Genomic DNA, 25,185 nt, shown 5'->3' with positions numbered 1-25,185 from the left:
TGAAGAAAGAAGTCAGAAGCACAGAAAAACGATTGATCGATCGACCATTCGTCGTTCAAAGCCTTGTTACTTCCTCTTTAATGTAAACTGTTTTTTCTGTCAGTCTCTTTATTCTGCAACACTTATTCATTCACAGTCTAGAATGATAAAAAAATTACTTTTTGTTCCTTGTCATTCCGGTCCACGTAATCAGCTTGATTCTGGTGTCCTTCTGGTTTATTCTGCCTTATTCTGTTATCATTCTGCCTCGTTCCTGTATACAAATGTATTTCGGTACCATTCTTGTTTATTCCGTCTCATTCCCGTGTCATTCGGTTTTATTCCAGAGTCATTTCGCCTTGTTCCGGCATATTCTGGTTTATTCCGGTATATTCCGCTTTATTTGTGTGTCATTCAGGTGTCATTCCGGCTCGTTTCGGTACATTCCGGTACCATTCTTGTTCATTCTGTCTCATTCTGGCATATTCGGGTTTAATCCGTTCCGTTCCGTTCCTGTGTTTATAGTAACGCCCAAATTGAGTGTCCATTCTATTAATGGTAATTCTGGACTGACAAGATTAGTGTCAACTCCCAGCATTAAAAGTGTGTAACTTATCATTTCAGTGATGGAAATCCTTAACATGATTATTGTTATTGTCTTTGGCTGATGTTTTGTGTTTGAAATGTTCACAGCACAGTGGGAATCAGAGAGTATCAAGAAAGGTTATTCAAAAGTTGTTGATGCTTATGGCTGTCTTGGAATTCTCAAAATCAATCTTGGTAAGAGTATAGAGTGTGAGTGAAAACTTTTCACTCACATGATCAGTAACCTTTTCCCCGGAAACAAAGGAAAACGTTTGCATGATAAATAATTAAAATGTAGCTCAATTCCCAGAGGATTCATATTTAGGTACACCAACGTGACTGCCATGATGTCACGTGAAAACACTCTATGTAACTATATATACATGTATACAATGTACATGTATTAATACCAAGGGCCTTGGTGTCATAAGTTAATAATTAATTGCTTGTAATTAGTTAAACTATTGTTGTGTTTGCTTGTTGTGTTATTGTATCTGTTCTCACAATCTGAATAATATCTGTCCTTGTTTGTGTACGTCTGTTAGTTTTTTCCATCAGGTTTTCTTCATAATTTAGTGCAATACAACCATTAAAAAAGAGGTTAACTTAAGTAAGAGCTTTTTATTAGTTTTTACATTACAAGTTTAATTATACATGTAATACCATATTCATCATCATCATCAGTTGGTTGAAGGGCTGAGTCAACTGTAAGGTATCTACATGTACATCTAATTGTGCAGTTTGGGCATTGTGTACGATTGTATGTAATTATATTAAGTTGTTGACGGAATAAGGAGCAAGGATGGCACAGTCGGTTAGTGCGTGACCTTCGTGCAAGAAGTCTCGAGTTCGATCCCCGGATTTCGCATCCTTGTTTTGACTTCTTTCCTTTACACCTGTAAGTGTAGCCCATGTAGCTTTAAATACCTTTAAAACGGAGCACTGATGAGGAGAAGGGGAGGGGGGTGAGGGGGGGGGGGAGGGGTAAAATGAGTGCGCCATCGACCTCAGGTTTTTCAGTTGAATTACTTTTATGAGTTATCGACGTTAAATATGGTTTACTTCAATGCAAAAATTGGCTGCCACCAAATTATTCTTTTGTCTTTGTGTTAAATTAATCAGCCTAACTATCCTCGTTTTACAGCCCAAATTCTTTCATGTGTTAACGAGGCTAGTTAGGCTAATTAACACAAGGACAAAGGAATAATTTGTTGGCGGCTATTTTTGCCTTTGGTCAATACCAGTCAACCATGCCACTGTGTATTATATTAGTGTATAAAAGTGTTCAATGTTTTCTTTTAGGCGAAGAAGTGGTCAGTTTTTTCCTTGTTCTTGTGACTGGGTGTAATTCACTGGGAAAAATTAACGAAAGTGAGATATTTCGCATCACCGTCACTCAGTTTGTTCCCTTACAAGATGGTCAGGATGAAGAAATAATTGCTGAAGTACGCAAACTCTTGAACTCTGGAACATTCTATTTTTCTGTTTGTCCTGGAGATCAGCAACCCTTAGACCTGACGTTGTGTTCCCAGCGAAGATTTGAGCGTTGTGAACCCGATAACAGGTTTTTCTGGTGAGCAACTGATTAATCAATTACTGATCAATCGTTATTTTTCAAGAAATAGAGATTTTGCTTTAGGTGCTTTGTGTTGATTTCCTCATTAGTGTGTGCCATTAACGAATTTTTATGATACATGACTTGTACATGAATAAAATAGAAAAAACAGTTGGTTGCAAGACCACTCCTATTGAAGTGCTTTTCTGACACAATAAAAGTAATTAATGATGTAAATTAATTCCTGGCTTCCGTTATTATATTCATGATCTTTAAAAAGTTTGCAGTGATCTGTGACCTGATGTCAAGCTGTCTGCAACATTGATCAGATGCATATACAGTATAGATGATAATACACATCTAACACAAATAATAATTAATAGTTTCGTGTGATTTTATTGGCTACAGTAAGTTACTGTACGTTACTTGGTGGAAAATCACACCTGACAATGACATATATCATGCAATAACCCCCTTCTCCATTGGTATTTGTCCGGCAATCATTTCTATTGAAATGAAACCAAGCCGATTGGAAATAAGGCAGTGCTTGCAAGAGTTTCAACTTTTCATCTTTATTATTTTACAAGGAAGAAAAACAAACTTGTTTTGTAGAGTCTAATAAATTAGTTATATTGACATTAAAAAGCTGGTTGCAAATGCTGATGATGAAAGTGCAAAAAAGTAAACAAAACATGCAGTCAATGTCTTTGAAGGTGAAGAAAGTTATGAAGCTTCGCTTCTTGGCCAAACATGGTATTCATTTTTTAGATAGTCTCTCAGCGAAGGACCTTGTCAGCAGACATACCTGTACCAGCCACCTGAAGGGGTTTACATGTTTCCCAAGCATGTAGTCTAAAGCATTTTCAGACGAGCAATGGTTACACTGTGAATAGTATGCCAAGCATGTATCTGTAGTTTGACTGAACACGATTAGACAGGGAGGTCCCATGATTTATGAGTCAAATGGTCAGTCAGTCAATGAGTCATGAGTCCTTTAAATTAAGCACTCTTTGAAATTTTAGCTTTCATTTAATGGGTTAGGGTAACTGCACTAACTCATTGACTCATGACTCATTGACTCATTGATTCATTGACTCATTGATTCATTGACTCATAAATACTTGATACTCTTAGGTGTTAAGGAAAAAAGTTTGCCTCAGATAATTCCTGCCAAACATTACCATGAAAAAAATTGCTAATTGGTTGCAGTCTGATTGCAGGTTGATTGGATTTAACTGTGGAAACACTTGGTTTAATCAAAATAGCAGATATGATTTACGAATCCCTACTCTGTTGATACTGAGATTAGTTGACTATTAACATGAGAAGATGAGAATTGGCTAAAGGGTTAATCAATCTACTGTACCTATCCCCCCCCCTATTGAAAGGATTAGTCTTTCGATTGTTTTGTTTTCAATGACTGATATTAATATTACAGCGTAACTGGAAATAGAAACTTACATTTGGTAGGTTTCCTTATAACAGAAATGATTTATATTTTGAGTCTGAATTACATGTAGCTACAATGTAGGAAGAGGCCATAGCTTGGTGGAATTATATCATAATTATTTTCTTTTCTGCAAATAATGGAGTATTTTGCTCTTACAACTTTTAAATTAACCATTCCATTTGCTTTCTTTCAACTTCTGCAGGAATCGCAGCTTACACATTCACTTGCAAAGGTTTGGAATTGACTGTTCGCAATGGCTTCTGTGCATGATGTGTGGTGCAGTGGAAATCAAAACTGTGTATGTTGGAAAAACTCAGGCTAAAGCCTGTCTCCTCTCTCGGCTGAGCTGTGAGAGAGCAGGAACGAGATTTTATGTCAGAGGCACAAATGATGATGGTCATGTGGCAAACTTTGTGGAAACAGAGCAGGTGATAATTAATTTTAATTTGCATAGTTTAGGTTTCATTTTCTAATCATGACAACATTGCCATACTGTAAGTTCCAGATTCACAAAACCATAATTATTTTTAGAAGACATGTTTAGGTACATGTAAATGACTCATGCCATGATCAGGTTTATTAATTGTTGCATTTTCTAGTATTACTTATTATATAATAACCCAAGTTATTCACGGATTTTGATTGGTTCTTGCCTATGATCTATTAGAGGACAGACGCATGATTGACGTCACCATCAGCATTTATGTGAATAAAGTTTAATTAGAACTTTATTTATATAAAACAAATAGATTCCATGTAGCCGTGGGTCTGTTCAGTAATAGATCACAGAAGACGTCAAAATGTGGTAAGAACATCAGTGACACACTCGGCTATCACCTCGTGTGCCACTTTTTTGTTCTTACCACATTTTGACGTCATCTGTGATCTATTACTGAACAGATGCATGGCAACATGGAATCTACATTGTATTTGTTAAATACATTTTGACATTTTGATCAATAATATTTACAATGTATGTTAACTAATTTTACGTTTAAGGACGGTGCCTATAACTAACTAATTTAAAAGGTATTTTTGCCCTCTGGTTTATAATTATGTGGGAAATGTGGTGTAGTGTTATTGAAATCAAAAAAGAAAACGGGGGGTAATTATAACCACGCATTTTTCAAAGATAATTTGATCATGAACAATATTAATTTTTGCAAAGAGCTTTAAAATACAAAGCCATAATTTTATATGGTGTTCTTTCTCAAATTGAAGCTTATAATTATCTCTGAAAAATGCGTGGTTACCCCCAATTTTCTTTTTGGATACCAATAATACATGTATTTACTAAGATTTACTTTCTCTGCATAATTTTAAACCGTGCAAAAATATCCCAGCCTGTGTTGGTAAGCATCACTGATAGGAAATCCGAGTATCTCGAGATGCGCAGAACGTATGCGCAATAGCAATACCAGGCATTAAGTCCTTAATCCATTGACTCCGCAGGCACCCTAGGATGTCCCCAGTTGATGAGTAAAATCTTCTGTTGTTAGAGTAAAATCAGTTAAGTCTCACTCCCAGGAGTCAGTGAGTTAAGGGAGGTGTGCGATTCCATAAACGCTAAAATACCAACATGAGACATCAAATAACCATCTGACTCCAATTAACTCACACAACATAACAATCCAGTTCCTTTTCTTCGGTTTAATCACAGCAACAGGAACAACTTTCTACAGACATTTTCCTTTCTCAACCTCGCACATGTTTTACAATGCCATGATCCTTTATGTTTCCAGTTCTAGACCATTACATCACTTACTAGCAACTATTTCAACATGTAAAAAAATATTTAATATAAAGTTACATTGGTGGTCAGAAATTATTTACAATAAAAATGTTCCCGACGTTTCGGTCGCAATCACGGACCTTCTTCAGGGGAAGTGAGAGAAAAATTTACAAAAAGCACAGATATAAACAAGATGCTGATTAAAATTCAAGATATGTGTCATTTTTTATTGTTAGCAAGAGTCAAGTGTTTCGTCCCGGTTGAGTGGATCTTTGGTGCATGCAGTTAATCTCCCAGGCCTCGAGAATCTTTCTTTGGTGCCAATTTCTATACATGTATTAAACCTGAGAATTGTGGCCAGTCGTCCCGTGTGATATCGTGATTTGTTTTTATAACATGGTCTGCAAGTGCTGATATTTCTCCTTGTCGCGACGCAACAGCCTTTTGGTGCTCACCTTTTCTTGCTATGAATTTTCTCTGCATTTCGCCAATGTAACTCTTGCTGCAGTCAGTGCAAGGAATGTCGTAAACAGGATCATGAATTTCTTCTTTAGCCATTTGGTCCTTCGGTTTTGGAAAGATCTGGCTTATTGCCCAATAGGGTTTGAATGCCACTTTGATGCCATGGTTTTCCAAAACTCTCTTTATTGGCTCAGCTCTAGGTCCCGCTAACGTATGGAATAGTGCGGTAACCCCCGTTCAGATTCTACAACGGTGGTTTTAAGGCCTGCTGGCGTGTAAGATGAAGCACTTGGGGTATCCATTGGACTGTAATGCCGATATTACTCGTTGCTTTTGCCTAATTTGGTCAGATTTTGTTGTGGGGATTTTTGCTGCCCGATCCGTCAGTGACTTAACCACAGCTCGCTTGTGCATACTGGGATGGTGTGATGAAAAAGACAGATAGCGATCAGTGTGGGTAGGTTTCTGGTAGACGATGGTGGTTCATCTTCTGTCTTCCTGGTGGTGAATCATGGAATCAAGGAAGGCAATTTAATTTCCCCTCGGTGATAAACCCAGTTTTAATATTTCATCATGGTTGTCACGCTATTCAAAAACAACTGTCATGGAGGTTTCATGTTTCCCTAAACTTAGAAAGTATGCAAATCTTAAATGTTCTTAGATCTTAAATCTTTCTGCTTTCGACAGGAGGCATTTTTGACTGGTTAACCTATTGACTTCTCAGGCATACCATGACACCCCCAGTTCATGAGTAAAATTGTCTGGCATTAGAGTAAAATCTGTTAAGTCTCACTTCCAGGAGTCAATGCCTTAAACCAGTCAGCTCAGTGCAGGGGCATGCACATAATTATGTACAACTGCTGACCAATAAAAAATAGACAATACGGTAAGTATAGGAAATCGTATGAACGCGAATGCATTTCATGATTTATGGGCATGAGTGATGTTTTTAAAGTTCTCAAAATTGCACGAGCCGTAGGCGAGTGCAATTTGAGAACTTTCAAAGCATCACGAGTGACCATAAATCACGAAATGCACGAGCAGGTTCATACGATTTTTTATTTATTATATTCTCAACACAATTACTCAAATGCACTACTTTGTTCTTGCTCATATTCTTCGAGTTTTGGGTTTAGTTTTCTTTCAGTCGCCCATGTTTTCCAGACATTCAACCAGGTCTGTGTAGCTTTCAACATGTTTTTGTTTTTCGCATTTTCTTTAAGTTGCTCAACGATGTTTTGGTTTGACAAAGCAAACTGACTGTCAGCCATTTTTTTTCACTTTCAATTGGTGTTCAAATTTGGCGCTTCCCTGGTGTTTCCATAGCAACTTCAGTATTGCACTCTATAACCTGGATTGCGCTCTATAACTTATTTATGCATTCGCCATTGCCCAATCAGAAACAAGATAATTATTTTGTTGTGTATAATAATTATAATAAGACGAGTTATTGTGCATTCAGTTCCAGCTTTTTAAAGGCAGATTATATAGTATGCTTTTAAAAGGCATACCAGTTTTGGCTCAATCTATTATTATTTCAAAGCAATCCAGAATACATTAATTTTGTGTATTTTGTTTTAAGTGTTTGTAGTTTTGAAAATTTTTGTCTTTCAAGAGATTCTCTTTGATCCTCCTTGAAAAATGGGTGGACTATGGAAAAGGATGATTAAGGGTATATGTACTTAAAAAATATTATAGTATAATATTATGTTTCACGCGGCCTTTTTTCATCTGGCACCATTTTTCGCATAAATAAAGTACGTAGTAATGGGAAGTTTTTACGTTGAGCAAGGGAGAAGAGAAACTCGAGCTAGGGTTGTAGTGAGGGAAATCACCTCCCGATTCATTTTTTGTTATTTAAAAAACCAAATGAGTGTTAATTTTATACCTGTAGGATGTGCTTTTACTTGATTTCACTGGCAGTTTCCCAAGTATCATTAGTGGCTTAGTGGAGCGTTTGTGTTCTGTGTTTTGATATTTAACTTCTTGAAAATCGACCCTTATGATGGTCATGAAAAGCAAAAAACAAAAAAAAAAAAAGAAAAGAAAATAATGACATAATGATGCTTTTGTTTCAGCTTATTGTCGTTGATGATATAACTACCTCCTTTGTCCAAACCCGTGGATCTGTGCCAGTATTTTGGGAACAACCAGGTCTTCAGGTACTATTTTTCATTTAAAAACTGTCCTTTTCATAATTAATTTTTTGAAATCATCCACATTGGCTTGCAGGACTGGTATTACCGTATTTTATTGGACTTACTGGGCTTCTCATGTATTTAAACTTGTGTCAGTCGACTGTGATTCATCCATCTTGTTTTTAAAAGTTGCCTTGTTTTTAAAAGTTGATTATTGTCGCTTGGAAGTAACAGTGGATGGTAAGAAGTTAAGACAGATGATATAACAAAATGTATAAATTGGTTTTGTAAGGAGAGGAGGAGAACAAAGTACCTGGAGCAGGGGCTTCAATTTACTCTTAATTAAAAGTAGATGTTGGGCTAATCGATACAAGCGGCGGTCACTCGACGTGTCTTTCACTTGTAAGGGTTTGAATTAAAATCAAGGCATAGAAGCCGGCGGTGAGTGGCAAAATTCTGACAACATAGATGGCGGTGACGGGCTCCTAATGAAACCCCTGACCTGGAGAAAACAATAATTAAAATGTCACAGGGTTTGAGTCCTTGAACTTGAGGCATAAAGCCTGGTTTTCACTAGCAACGCAAGCGCAAGCGCAAGCATAAGTTAGAGCGCTTATTTCACCTTGAAAACGGGGTTGACGCAAGCATAAGCACAAGCGCAAGAATCAATTTTTTTCCTTTTCTTGTGCTTGCACTTATGCTTGCGTTTGCTAATGCGTCGTGTGAAAACAAAACACAGCATAAGCACAAGGAAATTTGTTGGATCTGGCCAATTAGAGCACTCATTCTAGATTCCCTGCATCTGAACACATGAACAAAATGGCGGTTGCTGTGGTTGATTTTGGTGCTTATGTCGACATTCGTTTTCACTAGCACAAGCCGCTTTAATGCTTGTGCTAATTGTGCTTGCGTTGCTAGTGAAAAGCAGGCTTAAGGATGCCTTCTGGTACTCTCACTTACAGTGTGTGACCAACCCCAGGATAAGTAAAGCCATACATGTGGGTTGTCAACCAAGCGTGAGGTGAAGATGATCTTAACAAATGTTATTGAAATCCAAAAAGAAAATTGGGGGTAACCACGCATTTGTCGAACATAATTAATTAACAGTATTTGTAAAGAGCTTTAAAATACAAAGCAATGTATGGCGTTCTTTTCAAAATTAAAGCTTAATTATCTCTGAAAAATACATGGTTACCCCCAATTTTCTTTTTGGATTCCAAGAGAACTGGCTAAGTTCTGTTATCTCCGCATAGTTTTCAACTGGTCAAAAGTATCCCTGTATTAATAAGCACCACCGATAGGAAATCCGAGTATCTCGAGATGGGCAGACAATGACGCAAGTAGGTACCGTCCTCTATAAGGTCTCACTAAGGAGATCATACAATCAAGTTGTTGTGAGTTAAGGGTGTGATTGACAGCTTGTTTCTATTAAGTTGTTCATATTGAATTGCTTTTGGAATTATTTGGGCTTCTCTGTCTTGAAAGCTACTCTACAGGTATTTAATAAGTTTTCGCTAATACTTACCATTTGACTTTCTTTCATTAAACAGGTTGGTTCTCACAAGGTTAAACTCTCTAGAGGTTTTGAAGCATCTTCGCCAGCATTTGGCCGGTAAAATGCATAATGTTAATGTTTTTAGATCATGACAGTTATGAACATTACTTAAAAATTGCCTATCACATCTTCATACTATTGCACTTTATTTATTCTCTGAAATTGTTTCAAAGTGTATTGTCTTGTTTCTAGGAGCTTTTTATTGAAACTCACCTTTTTATTTGCTTCGAAAGACGGGAAAAGTTGTCATAGTTTGATTCATGACCGAGCAATGAAGGGGAATAGGTTCGATACCGTATTGATGTCACAAACAAGACGCCTATAAGGGCGTATCCTTGGGATGCACAAACAGTTAACACAAATTGTTAAGTTACAGTGAACTACACCTGTACAACACTGCGGGTAAATTCGGAAATTTCAATGGGGAGAGATTACCAGAAACATAAATCTGTAATTTAAGTGGAAGTTATTTGTTGTAAAAACAGAATGAGGTTATCTCTTTATTATCAATGCTACTATATTTGCAAATGGAAACAGTGAGGCCGTATTTTAACAGGGGTTATCAGGATTCGGTATAATTAGGTGAAAAATTATACACTGTAGGGATATGGGATAGTTTGGGGGAAAATTAATGGGATACGGGATATTATATTAAAAAAACCGAACTAGCATTATAGAGATACATACCACAGGAATTAACAGGATACAGGATATTTTGGCCGAAAATTAATGGGATACGGGATACGTAGATCCCCCCCCCCCTCCCCTACACTGTAATGGGACCTCGACAATCAAGTAAGCAATACTATCAGAATTTACCTTTACTATACCTTTTTGAGGAATGTCAGGATAAAAAGATGAGATTTCTTTGAATACTGACTGGAGATCGGCCGCTTCTGGGTTAGCTTTGAAATTTTTCTCCTATCCTTCCTTCCTTTCAATGAAGGATAGGATCAAATTTCAAAACTAGCCCAGTATGCCTCAAATCCACACAAGGACACAAGTTGCAGTAAAAGTATGTTTAATTTTTTTTATTTTCGTCTCTGTAAACTATGATTAGCCGAATTTTTTTGTCATTTCGTTTTTCCCATATAAGCCCTACAAATCGTCATGATGTCATGTCATGATGTCATGATGTGTGTATTATGTCATTCTTTCACATAATCTTTCATTAACCCTGGCAAAAAATACCATGATAATACTCTTTGTTTGTCCCTCCAAAATTTTGCAAAAGCATTGTTTTATTTTCTCTTGGTACTTACAATGGTCCCAAGAGAAACTGGAAACAACGCTTATGCAAAGTTTTGGAGGGACAAATAAAGATTATTATGGTGTTTTTGATAGTGGCTAATCATAACAAAAGCATATATGAAAACATGTGCTATATGATTTGCAGACATCTGACCAGTCTGAAGATTTCCTATGGACAGCAGTTGCTTGTTAATCTGCTTGGAACCAAGGAAGGTGAAAATACACTCAGTGTTGCCTACCAGGTGAGCTTTCGAGGAAAGTAGTGACCTTTGTGTGGCAAATATCATCTTAAGGAATATGGTGACTGTAACAGTGCTTTTGTCACAAGATTGCTCTGGTAAGTCCTGAGTCTTAACTTAGGAAATAATATGAGTCCCACTCCTGGACCATCAAGTCCAGTCCAAACACGAACGAGTCCTCGGCCATTTACAATAGGGAGCTTAAGCACACGCGTTTTTGAGATGCAGGCGGCAACCGGAAGTGAACATTTCGCATGGCAGGACAGTGGTGTCTCCTAGATTTTTATACTAATCATCTCTAATGGAGAAAAGATACTTAGCAATATAAATGTGGTTGTGTGAAGACAAGTTAAAGGGAAAACAGCTCACTTCCGGTTGCCGTCCGCGTCTCAAAAACACGCGTGCTTAAGCTCCCCAATGTAAGTTAAATCTCTGCAGTGGCCCACAACTGTCACGGTGATCGCAAAAAGCCCACCTTCATTGACCAATCAGACAGAATTGAGTGATTTGGCCCTCTATAAAATAGAAAATGGTAAACTCAGGAGTCATGGACATTAGCAGGGTTCCCACTCGCTTGAAAATTCAGGGAAATCCGAAAATTTTTCAAGGTCAGGGAATTGTCAGGGAATTTGAAAAAAGAGCGCAAAAGTCAGGGAAATTTTATTTCTGTCATCTGCATAAATTTTTTTGATGTAAAACCACTCAAAAGGCGTTTCCTTGCTTTCCATGTGCTTTGAATGTTGGACACAACAATGCAGAATGAACTGTTGTTAAAAACTGACTGAACATTAAAGTATTGATCTTTCTTGTCCTCGGATTACTAGAAATCCTGAAAGATTATGTCAGGGAAATTACCTTTGGTCAGGGATTTTAGTTTTCATGGTACGGTAGTAACCCTGAGTAGTTAATCCTGGTTAATGAGCTGGTGTTTCTGCTACTGGATACCGATAGTCGCCTTTGGAGTGAAATGAAATGTGTTACATACAATATTAGTGATAGTTTCATATGGGTATTTAGGGACATACTTGATTGATCAATCCCCATAGGGGCGTTTCAGGGCCAATAAAACACGATTGACGAAACGATGGAACAGAACTTGTAACAACAACTGTTAAGAATCCCAACTGGCCGGAGGAAAACCAGTTGGCTATTTACAAGTGCAGCTGGGAAGTTGAACCAGGGACTACCAGGAACAAATTCAACGAGCGGAGCGGGTCTTGAACCGGAATTTCCGGTTCTGAAGGCAAGCGCCCTAACCACTGGACCACACCCCTGCCTCCTCAACATTTAACGTTTTAGACTGTGTTAGAATTCAGTTTCAGAGGGTTATACAGGTGTCTTGTATGCAGCGTTTTCTTTGTTACAGCACGTTCCGATAAGACAGACTATGTATACATCGGTATTCTCTGGGAATATTGTTTTCTTATTGGTGAAGAATAGGCCAATCAATAAGCAATCATCAAGTGTGTTCAATACCATAGCAAATGCGAGCGTTTACCACTCTACTATGGATGTTACTGACAGGGCTCACCCGTTTCCCATTGCAGAGTAGATTTAACACTTGGGAGAGGAAAAAAAATAGAAATTAACCAGAATGCTCACCCGATTTGGAAAGCAAACTTTTGACTACGACGGGAAACCGATTTTTTTTTTAAACGCGTTAAGCCAAATGTATGCAAATAAAATGAGCAAGTAAGCCCTAAACATTGAGTGACTAGCAAACTCATTTTCCGCCACAATGAAGAGCTCCTGTCTGAAGAAGTCTGGGTATAGCAATCACACTTCAAATATATACATTTCTTTAATCGGGAAAATTACTATTAAAGCAAACGAGGACGCTAGAGACGCAATGTCGAGGGATATAAAGGAGGTATCATCACTGACAGCAGACCAAAGACTAGATGACGTGACCCTAGGGCAAACGGAACGTCCACACAGTTCGGAAAGAGTTTGGCGAGAAGTGTCTGGTGTTGTGGTCTGATTTATGGGTTCCAGAGTAAGAAAGAAGATTGAGCGTCGTTATTTTCCTGATCCTGTCTCCAAGGCAAAGGAATCTAACTAAACGAAATGTTCTTTTTCAGGATCAGTTGAAGGATTCCATTCATGGCAGTGAGACACGCATGATTTGCTTTGATTATCACCAAAATTGTCGCGGAGGAAAATTTGAAAAGCTGTCAGTGTTGAAGGAAAAGGCCCAACCATCTATGACAGAGTTCGGGTTCTTCTTTGTTAGAGGAGAACAGATTGTAAGGTACTGTATGCTTTCGATCATGGAGCATGCGTGTGTTCTACAGTTCTTGAACAGAGTGTTCAAGGGCTTTAACACCATTCAACGTTTTCGAGGACAAAGGAAAAGTTGAATCGATGTTGAATGAAAGTTAAAACCAATTTAAACTTGATTCAACACGCTTTCAACAAGCTTTCAACATTTTTTTACGCTTTCAACAACGTTGGACGATCTGTTCAAACGCACCGAATATTTGGTTCAACAAAGTGTTGAAAGCATGTTGAAGCAAACGTTTAAACCGTTTAAACGGGCATTTTTAGGGTTATCCTTAGGCTGGGGTAAATACGACTGGTTGTCCTCACTCAAGGAGCAGAGTTTGGGGAAGGGGGGGAGGGGGCATCTTGTCTGTATTCTTAGACAGGAAAGCTATTGTAGGTGGTGAGATGGCATGGGGACACTTCGTAACACTTATCAAAGTCGTCAATCAATCAATGAAATACCAAACCATTTCACTTTAATACGTTTTGTAGTCCGTACGAAGAACAACGGTGCGCTTTATTATGTAAACATAGCAAGGGTGATCTTTTCACATGTGAAGATACCATATTTTCGCGCGAAAGATCACCTGGTATTTCATTGGTGTTTATATAATAAAGGAGCATCTCTTCCATAAACTGAACGTTTGTGATGTGATTATTTGACAGAAAGCAGAAGGGTGCTGTTCGGACAAACTGCATTGATTGTATTGATCGAACCAACAGTGTGCAAAGCTACCTAGGAATTGAGGTAAGGCTACTTCATGATAGACACGTTTTGGACAGGGTAAACGAGTGGTGAGGCAGTTTTGCTTGCAGGGGTTAAGTATATAGTAAGTATGGAAGTTGCACAGTATTGGTGAGCCACGGAAATTTGGTCAAAGAAAATGTTTTGACATTTCGAGCGTTAGCCTTTCTTCTGAGCGAATTGGAAATAGTGGGTTGTTAGTAGTTTATATGCAGTTAAATGCAATTTAACGGAGTTAACAACTAGGAGCACAAGTTTTACCTTCGCGGTCAGCGGTTTGTTAAATATGCGCATGCGCCAGGAATTTTCGTGTTCTTGGTCCATAGGGCGTTGTAGCAGTTTTTGTTGGCGTTTTAGTCAGCGTTTTCCTGAGCGTGGGGACTCCTTGGAGGCTGTCTCCCCTCCCCTGTCCCTCCCTTTCTTTCCACTGTTTATCAGTGTGACGGGTGCCTGCTTTTATCCTTCCGCGTGGGGGCTCATGGCTGGGTTGCCTGGATTTGCCAGCCATGGGAGCGGTCTCCATCTGGGAGCTGTCTGCCAATAGTAGAAGCTCCTGGATGTCTCAGGCACCCAACCTCCACTTTGCAAGGCAGTTGTTAAATAGAAAATGGAGGATTTTTTTCATTAGTGGAATCGTGACGACATGAATACACGAATAATCCATGGATTGAGAGAGTCTAGTTGCAAAAAAAAAAAATGGTGCGCACTTACATTGTAGAGATATTCTGTTTATTTTAACCTTAGCTATTCTTTCTGCTGACTTACTGTAGTTGATTAACAACAACCATACCATACCATACCATACTTAATTGACCACTCCCCATGGGGGCTTTTCAGAGCCAATGAAACACAATCAACGAAACGAAAGAACAGAACAACGACAACAACAACTGTTAAGAATCCCAATTGGCCGGAGGCAAACCACCGGCTTGGCTATTTACAAGTGCAGCTGAGAAGTTGAAGCAGGAACTACCAGGAACAAATTGAACCAGTGGCCAAAAAGTGTCTTGAACCTGGGATCCCCGGATCTCAAGGCAAGGGCCACACTGCTTCCGACAACAACAGAAAGATCGTCTCTTCTTTCATTTCTGGGGTTTGCTGCAATTGCGAGCGTGCTGCATTTTTTGTCCCAGCAGTGTAGCTTGGTAATTGTCACTTAAACCTTGTTTAACGGCCTAGCATTCACGAATCTACCTTTAGCTAAGAGGCAGAGCAATCAAATAGGTTATCGAAATACCATAGGCTCGATTGCGGTTAGGGACAGTCGGAATTCACCCGAGTCAACCCGAGCCCGAGTTACCCAAGTCGACCCCAGTCGGAATTTTACCCGAATCAATATCGGTGACTTAATATAAGGGAGGTTATGTAAACGACGTTTTGGATCACGGACGGCAACTGGAGTGAACTGTTTTCCTGTCTAAAAACAGGAAAAATAGTTCACTTCCGGTTGCCGTTCCGGTGCGGTTCGGGTGCGATACCGTTTGCGGGTGCCGTTGCAATATAAATGTGGTAGTGTGAGGACAATATAAAAACTGTCTTCACACTACCACATTTATATTGCTAAGTATCTTTCCTCCATTAGAGACGGTTCTCTTCCGGTAACCGTCGGCGTCTCAAAACCGTTGCGTGCTCAAGCCCCCTATTATTGCTTAATTAAGGGCGCTATCTTCTGAGCTGAGGCAGATGTAGAGCTTTAAAGGAAATACGAGTTTATCATTTATTTTCCGCGGGGGAAGCATTGTGGCCCAATGGTTAGGACGCTTGCCTTGGGATCCGGGGATCTGCTTGAATTTGTTCCAGGTAGCCCCTGGTTCAGCTTCTCAGGTGCACTTGTAAATAGCCAACTGGTTTGCGTCCGGCCAGTTGGGATTTTTAACAGGTGTTGTTGAATGTTCTGTTCTGTCGTGATTGTGTTTCATTAATTGGCCATGAAAAGCCCCTATGGGGAGTGGTCAATTAAATATGTATCGAATCGTATCGTTTAAACTCAGCATTTCCCAGACGACAGTCCAAGGATCTACTGACTGAGCTAATCTGTGGGTTTTGTCAATGTTTACTGATCAGATGCTTTCGCAGCAAGTTGATTGTCTTGGTTTGCCAAACAAACAAGCCATTTTGACTCGATTTCAAGAAGCCTTTCGCACCATGTGGACTCAAAATGGGGATCACATTAGTCGGATGTATCTTGGGACTGGGACATTGGATGGCAAAACCAAGGTATGATCCTCTCACTTTTCTAGACAATTTAAGCGATTGTCTCTTATAGACACCTGAAAAATCCAGTTGGCTTCAACAGGATTTGAACCCATGACCTCTGCGATGCCCCTGCAATTTTCTACCAACTGAACTATGAAGCCACATGGGCTCATATCATGTTTTCCTGGCCCGCGAAAGGACTCAATAAAACAAATTTGTTATATAGCTGAAATTTCTCCCCTCAACAGCGCGCCCTCTCATTGGTTACTTTGAGATCACATAACATCTAGCAATAAAACTGTTTCCCGACAAAAGTCTCTGAGCGGGCAACATTACAAAATCTATGACGTCAGAAGGTAACAGTGCACTGTTACCCGCAATTAGGGAGCTTACGAAACGACGACGACGACGGCTACGAGGACTTCATTTAAAAATACGAGATCGCGTTGTTCATATCACTACGAAACTATTTCATGTCGTTTCGCGTTAAAATGTGCAGTAACTGTCGCGGGATTAAACTGGTTTGAGTGGGTTGGAAGCGTCGATAGAGAACTGAAAATTCCTCGTCATGTGCTAACGTCCTCCACAGAACCTTGAATTTGGTCATTTCACGTCGTCATTTAGGAGATGACCGCAAAGAAATGTACCAAAATGTAACACGCACGTGCAAAGCGTGCAGAGCCATTGTTTTTGCTCCCTAAACCTATTGTTTTGTAGTGTCGTCGTTGCCGTCGGCGCCGTCGTTTCGTAAGCTCCCTAATGTTGATCGACAGCCGCTGTTGCTGTTGCCGTTGCAGGTTTTTCTTTTTGTGCTATATAACAAATCACTTAACGAATGGTCCCTCGGAAAACAGTTAATTTTGTTTCTCTCGAATTTCAATGTTTCCCTCGGTTGCGCCTCAGGGAAACATTGAGATTTTCAGGAAACAAAATTAACTGTTTCACTCGGGACCAGTCATTAAGTGTTTAATATTTGAAGTGCGTGTTACAGACGAAAGAGAGAAATGATCATCACCCTTATCTGGACAATTGAAATTATTTATGAACATTTATTTCATGTAAGTGCGAAAATCATATTACTCTCTTTCATCTATAGCCCGCTCTTATACACACCCTTTCAAAGCAAAGGTATGTTTTCCTCCTGTCCAACTCACTCTGAAAAAAGAAACTTATACTTGGTTAACAATGATAATAACTTTTCATCTGTCCTTTATCTGTATAGGTGATCAATAAACTCAGGGATGGCGCTCGCTCGGTACATAGAACCATCGTCAATAATTTTTTGGATGGAAGTAAGCAAGAAGCCATTGATATGTTGTTGCTTGGCAACACATTTGTGGGTGAGCTTGGTGAGAGGGCAAGGGCGCTGCTTTACGCGTCGTTTCTTCATTGTAAGTTTCCTTCAAAACTTTGTTTACCAATCACTCTCTAGCCGAAACCTTTGCTTGTTCATTTCAGCTATTTAATAGTTCGCCCTTGTTAAACGTAACGGTCAGTTTCGAACGAGAGAAATAACGGGCGTTGATTCAAAATAAGCGGGCTGTGATATTTTTCTCATATTTGCAGCTTCTCCTACGATACTCCGAGAGCTGTGCGACCGCCATCTGGAATATACCACGTGGTCTAACATTCGCGTATGTGTCGGTACATGGAATGTCAATGGCGGGAAACACTTCCGGAGCATTGCTCACAAACACCAAACAATGCACGACTGGCTTTTAGATTTTCACAAGACCCTTCCAGACAGCGGTTATTCGGAAAGCGATCATGTGGATTTCCGGGTACCAACGGACGTGTTTGCCATTGGTTTTGAGGAACTCGTGGACTTGAATGCATCAAACATCGTCTCAACGAGGTGAGAGTAGGTCACCTCTGTTTCACATCGTCTTTCGTTTTAAAAGGACTCAAATTGAATAACTCTCGTAATTAGAAAACGTCAACTTTCGACTCGCTTCAAAGAAGAGGCAGAAGCTGTCTGTTGTAACAGAGATTGGTCGAGGGTGGTGGAAAAATTTTTTTGTGACCCCACCCCCTCGCCCTGGGGGAGAGAATGTAGTGCCGTGAGTATTTTAATAGGGTTAATTTAGGATTTTTTCCTGCTTTTATTCGATCAAGAAACCTGTGTTTTGACAGCATGACCTGATCAGTTCCTCTAATGTCGTCACAACGCCTGGTAAAGATATTTTCGAAGTTCCCTTAGGAGCTACGGAAACTCAGCTTTCTTTTCGCTTTTTGAACGTGTCGATTTCTTGCCGTAAGTTCCTCGCCAAGGGTTTGATAGCTTTCATCATGGACCTTATATCAAATTGTGATTGTGCGATGTTCTCATCACGCCTATGCGTAACATACGAAAAGAGGGACCAGGCAATACCTACATTGACCAACTTTCACTCATTTCGGTGAATTTCTAGGTCTAGTCAGAGAAAGGAATGGGGCGAAGAGTTGCGGCGCATTATATCACGTGACCATGCCTATGTCCTGGTCACGTGCGAGCAGCTTGTCGGTGTCTGCCTCTTTGTGTTTGTTCGTCCTTATCTTGTACCCTTCTTAAGGTAAGCGATGTATTTGCACAGCCACTTGTGTTAAACTTACCTGTTGAGTCTTATTCTGGGCGAAAGCTGTGGTATTCTGTATCAAATATATAGTGTTCTTGAAACCAATCAGGATAGCACATCTTTAAGACGTTCTTCTCCTCATCTTTCAGAGTCAGGATGCGAAGATTCCGAGAAAGCTGCTTTTTTTCTAGCGACGCAAGCGTACATGTAAGCACCAGCAGCATATGCATGCTCTTTTACTTGCCGCCAATAAGTGTCTTAAGTCCTAACAAAAAGTACAAATTGATCAAGACGCTTCTTGGTTTGTGTAAGTTGCTTGTGTCTATGCTTGCGCCGCCAGTGAAAACCATTCCAAAGAGAGCTTCGCCATCTTGCGCCATCTTCTCTTGAATTGGTCATTACACTGTAGGCCCAGAAAGTCATAAAATGAGATGGCGCACGTTGTGACGCCTCGGGTGCAAACGTCACCTATCTGTTTAAAACAATAGAAGGCAGCTTACGCAAAGGACGACTTGGACAGCTACGAGAAAACGACAAAACAATACTTTAGTGAACAAAAACAAAGTCTTTGCACGAACAATCTTGGCTTCGCTTGTTTCAGACAACTTCTCGTTAACCGCTTCTTTTAAGAAGTTAGCGCTACATTTGTACATAACAAGCAAAAAAGGAGCTAAAATCAAATCAGTTTCTTTGATTTTTGGCAAAACGCAAATTTCAGTTTCACGTTTGCCGTCTGCTGTAAACGCAAAGCTCAATCTACCTATTGTCCATTGTAAACGACGAAGATCTGCAAATGAGAAACGGAGAAAGGAGTCCTGTCGACTTTGTTTGTAGCATAATTGGCTGTTTCTAGGAGATTATCAGAGGGGAATATTAGAGCTCCAGTAGGGGAATAAGTTTTATTATTTTCATATTATCACATATTGTTTCAGCCCCGCTCTGCCCTCTCGCAATCAAAGCCGCGCCCAGCTTTTAAGACAGTGGAAAATAAGAGGGGGTCCCGTCTCTTTGTTGCAGTTCCTTGGTCCCTATCTTGGATTATTGATAGTAGAGCTTGAACGAATTCGAACGAAAACACGGATTGAAGCGACCTCTTTTATGTTGTGTCTTCACGTTGAAAATTGGTAACTCGTACTCTTCGCTATATTTGAACGTCAGTGATGGTTATTTTACATCTTGGCAATTATAATTGCTCCTTCTTATGTTAGGGACGTGGCTGTGCAAACTGTCAAAACCGGACTGGGTGGGAATGCTGGAAACAAAGGAGGAGTTGCTATACGTCTCTTACTACATGGGACTTCAATCTGTTTCGTCTGCTCACACCTTGCGGCTGGCCAATCAGGTGTAACGGAGAGAAACCGCGATTATCACGACATTGCTTCAAGGATAGCCTTTCCTATGGTACAGTACTTTTTATGAGTCGAGTCCCTGCAATCACTCATTAGGGACTTAAACTCAAATATTTTTAGTCTACAATATTGATATCCCCACCAATAGCAAGCATATTTGATGATTCTTACCTCAAAATGTCGCTTTTTATCTGCCGGACAAGGCGCGCAAAGTTATCAAAACTAGCAGTAATTTGGACTCGCGCGACCGTGATGTGAGAGGCATCGGTCTATTCTCGATTTTACGTCACAAACTGCTTTACAATGCAAAACTTCAATGCAAAATTTGAGAATAGACCCATTCCTCTCACTTGACGGTCGTGGGTCCAAATACTAGGGAATTTAATAAATGGTGACGGCTACGACTACGACATCGCCACAAAACAGTAATATCATTGGTTAAAAGAGCATAAATAATCGTGCTGCACGTACAGCACGGATTTTAGCAAGTTTGTTTGCGGTCCTCTTCATAACGACGACGTGAAATCACCAAATTTGAGGTTTTGACGACAACGTAAGCATGCAACAGAGAATCTTTCATTCTGTATTTTAACTCTGAAACTGCTGGTACAAATTTATTTTTAGGATACTTCGCCCGCATTGTAGCACGTGAACGAGACTGAAGAATCGCCAAAGACTTATGATAGAGCCAAGTTATATTTTGAGGTGACGTTTTCGTGTGACCGTCACCGTCGTAGATCTTAAATTCCCAATACCAGTTCAGCCAAGTAAACTTGCCTTGCAAGGCACAGAAAAAGCGAAATTCTGGGTAACAATGGCGACATATGTTTGCTTTGGATGGGGAGATTTATGTTAGGAACAAAAAATATTTGAGTTTAGGTGCACTTTAAGATCTAGGACGAGGACGTCGACGTCGACGAAAAAGTCATCTTTAAATATAAGATTGCACTGTCGTAAGTCTTTCGCGATTATTCCATCTCGTTCTGCACGTGGTACAATGTAGACAAAGTTTGCTGGCCCTTTTTTGACACCCGTGCCAATTTCAAACGAGCCGTGCCAAATATTTTATGTAGTGTAAACCGGGCTTTAAACTCCCTAGTGAGATTTCGTTCGGCAGTTATGCGTGCTCACTACGATATATTCGTCCGCAGATTCACTACGTTTGGTGTGCACAAAGTTTCTTTACTTTACCATCACAGTCTCTAGAGTCAGGAGCCTAAAGCTTGGAACTTCAGTAAAATTCACGTTTCTCTCTCTCTCTCTCTCTCTCTCTCTCTCTCTCTCTCTCTCTTAGGAGTTATCGTTTTCTTTGATCATCTAAATTTAAAACGGCTCTCTTGCCAAGTATTGTCATCCCCTATAACGCCACAGGTGTTACAAATTAACTTTCAAATGAAAAGGGCCAAGTCACACTATTTGAAGTAATTTCATGACTCGTCAAATTGTCGTAAAATGGAATAGAACATCGCAATAACCTCAAAAAACTGTAGAACAAAAAATAAATAAATGCAAGAAAGCAAAGGGGATTCATGGAAGGGCCAAAAAAGCAAGATTGAAAAGATTGAAGTTTAGGTAATCTTAAAATGTCAACACAGAGTATTTCAGGTTTCTATATATAACTCCACTGGATAAAGGTTATTTTTGCTCAGAATCATCTTTGCGATATAACGATGATTTCATCGCTGCGCTTTGTGCTTGCGTCGCTAGTGAAAACCAATCAGGCTTAAGCATCAAAATCAACCACGGCAACCGCCATTTCGTTCAAATGCGCAGTCGCAGGGAATCTGCAAAGGCCAGAAGAAGCAAACTTTATTGTGCTTATGCTGTGTTTCGTTTTCACACAACGCAAGCGAACACAAGCATAAGCGCAAGCCTAAGGGAATGGAAATATTTTGATCTCCGAGAATAACCTTTATTACATATTCATTCAATTAAAATATAAAAATTTCAGTTCAGAAGGGGTTTACAAATATAAAATTGTTTATTAAAAGTAGGCCAGCAGCTGTACAATTTACTTTAAAAAAATTTACTTTACTGATTCTTTTGCTTGTGTCAATCCCTTTTCCACGGTAATATAAGCTCTCTTATGCTTGCGCTTGTCTTTGCGTCGCTAGTTCAAAACCAGGCTAAGGAATGTCTTATTACTATTTTTTGATATCAAATTCCTGATCAGCTAATTATTTCTCCGAAACTGCCCGAAATACCGTGAAACAGCCCCTTTCTAATTAACGCAGTAAAGAACAATATAAAAATATTTGGACCCGAGAACATGATCACTTAAATTAGGGGTGCAAATTGTTTGCTTATAGTTTAGTGGCGTTTGGGTAGAGTCCCATGTGGTAATTGCTGGTAAGTTAACGCACCTTTTTAGCTCTATACGATAATTGCCCATTTCAGTTCGTTTGGCAGTCTAAAAGAAAGCTTACGCACCTTAAGCTTCCTGCTAGTGTACAAAATAATGGAAACCTTTGAAAAAATAAGCAAACAATTCCCAGAGAAAGGTCATAGAATCTGCAAAAATGGTGTACTCTTGTTCCTCTCATTTTGTAGGGTCGCAGTTTATCATCACATGATTATGTTTTCTGGTGTGGGGATTTCAACTATCGCATTGATCTGCCAATAGAGGAGGTGAAAGAACTCATAAAAAATAAGCAGTGGGAAGAACTTCTGAAAGAAGATCAATTAAAAAAGCAAAAGAAAGAGCTCAAGGTACTAAAAGAATCGATATCAATGAAGTTACGAAGATTTTTGCAGTCATGTAGCGCGTTATATCTATGCTCAAATTCACTTTGCACTAGTTTGCGGCCAGACTACTTTATAGCCTGCGAGCAGGCCCTCTGAGGGACTGGGGTTGGGGGTAGAATGAGGGCCTGCCCGCATGGCTTTGTATTTTGAATGTCGCGTCCAAATTTTGGACGCAAAATACTGATTGGCTGAAATTAAATTACCTCGTGACGTCACCATTGACAAGCTCCGACAACAAGAAAGCCTCTTCGCTTCGCAGAGATGAGGTGGTCAGAAATGCGTCTGAGAAAATTGTAGAATGTTGCAATTTACCATAACTTTACATAATTAAAGGTCGGGCAACGCGATGCAATGGCCTCTCTACTGGAAGGAAGGAAGTTCTATCTCTGTTATCCACAGAATTCGAGAAAAGTCTTATTTCCCAACTGTTTTTCGTAGCGGCCAAAATACGAGGGCGACTTCATGTCACCGTGGCTGCCTCTGTTGCTGATTTAACGATAGAGGAACTCTACACAAGCAAGCAAGCAAGCAAGTATTAGGCTAAGCCGAAAAGGCGGCTCCACAAATGATTGCTCGATCTCCTCGTAACTCCGCAATACTCCGATACACTTGAAAACAAAATATTCCAATTTTCAAATTATTGAATTAGTAAAATACATATCTATAACCACAATTGAAATAAAATGGTGTAGGTATTAGAATATCTGTCTAGTATTAAAAGTGTGATGTAGCAGTTGTAATGTCTGTATTTCATTAAAATAAATTTAAAAAGATAATTCCGCTTCGCTTTACCGAAATTTGGCAGCAGTTGTGGTCGACGAGTCTCACACAGTGGAGATGCGGTCAGGGAAAACGAATGTCTCTATTACGATTCCCGTCGTTTGAAGTTTGTGTGCTAAATTTTTCCCTGACGAACGAAACACTTTTTCCGCGGAAGGGACTTCGACGAATTACCGTACTGAATATTCAGCTACGCTTTACAGCATCAGCAATAGTTGTTAGGCTTTTCTGGCGAAGGCTTCCTTCCTTTACAGTTTTTTTTAGTTTCTGCCTCGGGCAAATTGAAATACACAACGCGTGGGTTTCTGTTTTCTGTTTTTTTTTTTTAATGTTTACTTCTGGTGCGCGCTGATTGGCTAATTTTTGACAGCTCTCTCAGCGTGACATCAGGAGGCGGCATTCAAAATTCAAAGGGATGCGTGCAGGCTCTCCTCTCCCACCGAAGAGAGAGAGCCTGCTCGCAGGCTAACTACTTTAGGACGCAAATGACAGCTTCGGAGTTTTGGTGGAATATTTGAATATTTTTCGTAGCTAGAACTTATCATCGCACTTTCTTTCAAGGTTTTTCGTGCTTTTATCGAGGGAAAAATCGCGTTTGCTCCAACCTACAAATACGATCTGTTTTCTGATGATTATGACACCAGTGAGAAGATGCGCATTCCAGCCTGGACCGACCGCGTCCTGTGGAGGAGGAGAAAACCTCGGTACAAGTCGACCACCATGGCTCGAAAACACGTGGTAGCACAGCACAACCAAGCCCCACAGGGTGAGGACCATCTTCTGATGGAAGATGAGGACATAGACGATGTCGCTGAGGATGAGGAAAGTGACGGTGATGATTGTGAAGAATTCAATGAAAAAGACACAAACGAGGCCAAAGGTAAAAAAATAAATCGATAGATTGATATATCAATCTTGCAGCGATCGTGAACAATCTCGACCCCAGAGCTCTTCTTTTGACTGAGGGAGAGAAGAGCTCTGGGGAGCCCTGAAACAAATTGTCTTCTCATTGGTTTTCGTGAAGAACAATAAAAAACGTCTTTAATTGGTGCATTCATGTTAGCACGAGGAGTGAGCAGGCGTAGTAAGGTTCAAATAACCAATTTTTGGCTATAAGAACTCTACGGCGCATGTTCTCCGAAATAGAGTTTCCCAGAGCCTTGGGTCGACCCGAGGTTCTAATGACGAGAATGCGATCGTGAAGAAAAGGCGTACGAGCAATGCGTATGCGCAGTCAGCCCAGTCGTGGCTCCCGCAATCGTCGTGTGGGGTCGATGTTAATGGCTCCTCTAAACAGGGTTCCGTGGCCCAGGGGTGATCCAAAAGTATGAGAGAGAATAATGTGACATTTTATGTTCTCTACTCTCGCTTTACCGGATGCAGAGCAATCAAGGGAATCTTTGTTGAAATCGTTGTTAACATTTTGTCCATTGACATACGAGTTTGCTCACAGACGGCATTATGCTATTCCCAAATTGACTTCAAAAGGTAAAAGAACGTGTTAAACTTAATTAAATGTCCAATTTTAAGCCGTTTACACAACACACCAGATATTAGCCACCAAAGACTAAAAAAATATTGGGTTTTAAAAGTGCCCTACATTC

General features: G+C 39.8%; 1 protein-coding gene across 1 annotated transcript in view; it reads left to right on the top strand.

Moving 5' to 3' along the window:
- Window positions 1-25,185, top strand: part of LOC138004445 (synaptojanin-1-like) — a 43,122-nt gene that overhangs the window by 4,857 nt on the left and 13,080 nt on the right. Inside the window, exons 2-16 of the mRNA XM_068850962.1 lie at window positions 673-759; window positions 1,867-2,137; window positions 3,772-3,997; window positions 7,842-7,925; window positions 9,452-9,513; window positions 10,853-10,949; window positions 13,028-13,197; window positions 13,878-13,959; window positions 16,021-16,173; window positions 17,375-17,543; window positions 17,719-18,007; window positions 18,564-18,704; window positions 19,916-20,108; window positions 22,607-22,765; window positions 24,143-24,461. Of these exons, the coding sequence (XP_068707063.1) occupies window positions 673-759; window positions 1,867-2,137; window positions 3,772-3,997; window positions 7,842-7,925; window positions 9,452-9,513; window positions 10,853-10,949; window positions 13,028-13,197; window positions 13,878-13,959; window positions 16,021-16,173; window positions 17,375-17,543; window positions 17,719-18,007; window positions 18,564-18,704; window positions 19,916-20,108; window positions 22,607-22,765; window positions 24,143-24,461 (2,502 nt within the window). The remainder of the gene's footprint in view (window positions 1-672; window positions 760-1,866; window positions 2,138-3,771; window positions 3,998-7,841; window positions 7,926-9,451; window positions 9,514-10,852; window positions 10,950-13,027; window positions 13,198-13,877; window positions 13,960-16,020; window positions 16,174-17,374; window positions 17,544-17,718; window positions 18,008-18,563; window positions 18,705-19,915; window positions 20,109-22,606; window positions 22,766-24,142; window positions 24,462-25,185) is intronic.

The sequence above is a fragment of the Montipora foliosa genome, chromosome 1, assembly GCF_036669935.1.
Source record: "Montipora foliosa isolate CH-2021 chromosome 1, ASM3666993v2, whole genome shotgun sequence".
NCBI lineage: Eukaryota > Metazoa > Cnidaria > Anthozoa > Scleractinia > Acroporidae > Montipora > Montipora foliosa.
This window is presented reverse-complemented; position numbering and strand designations above follow the sequence as displayed.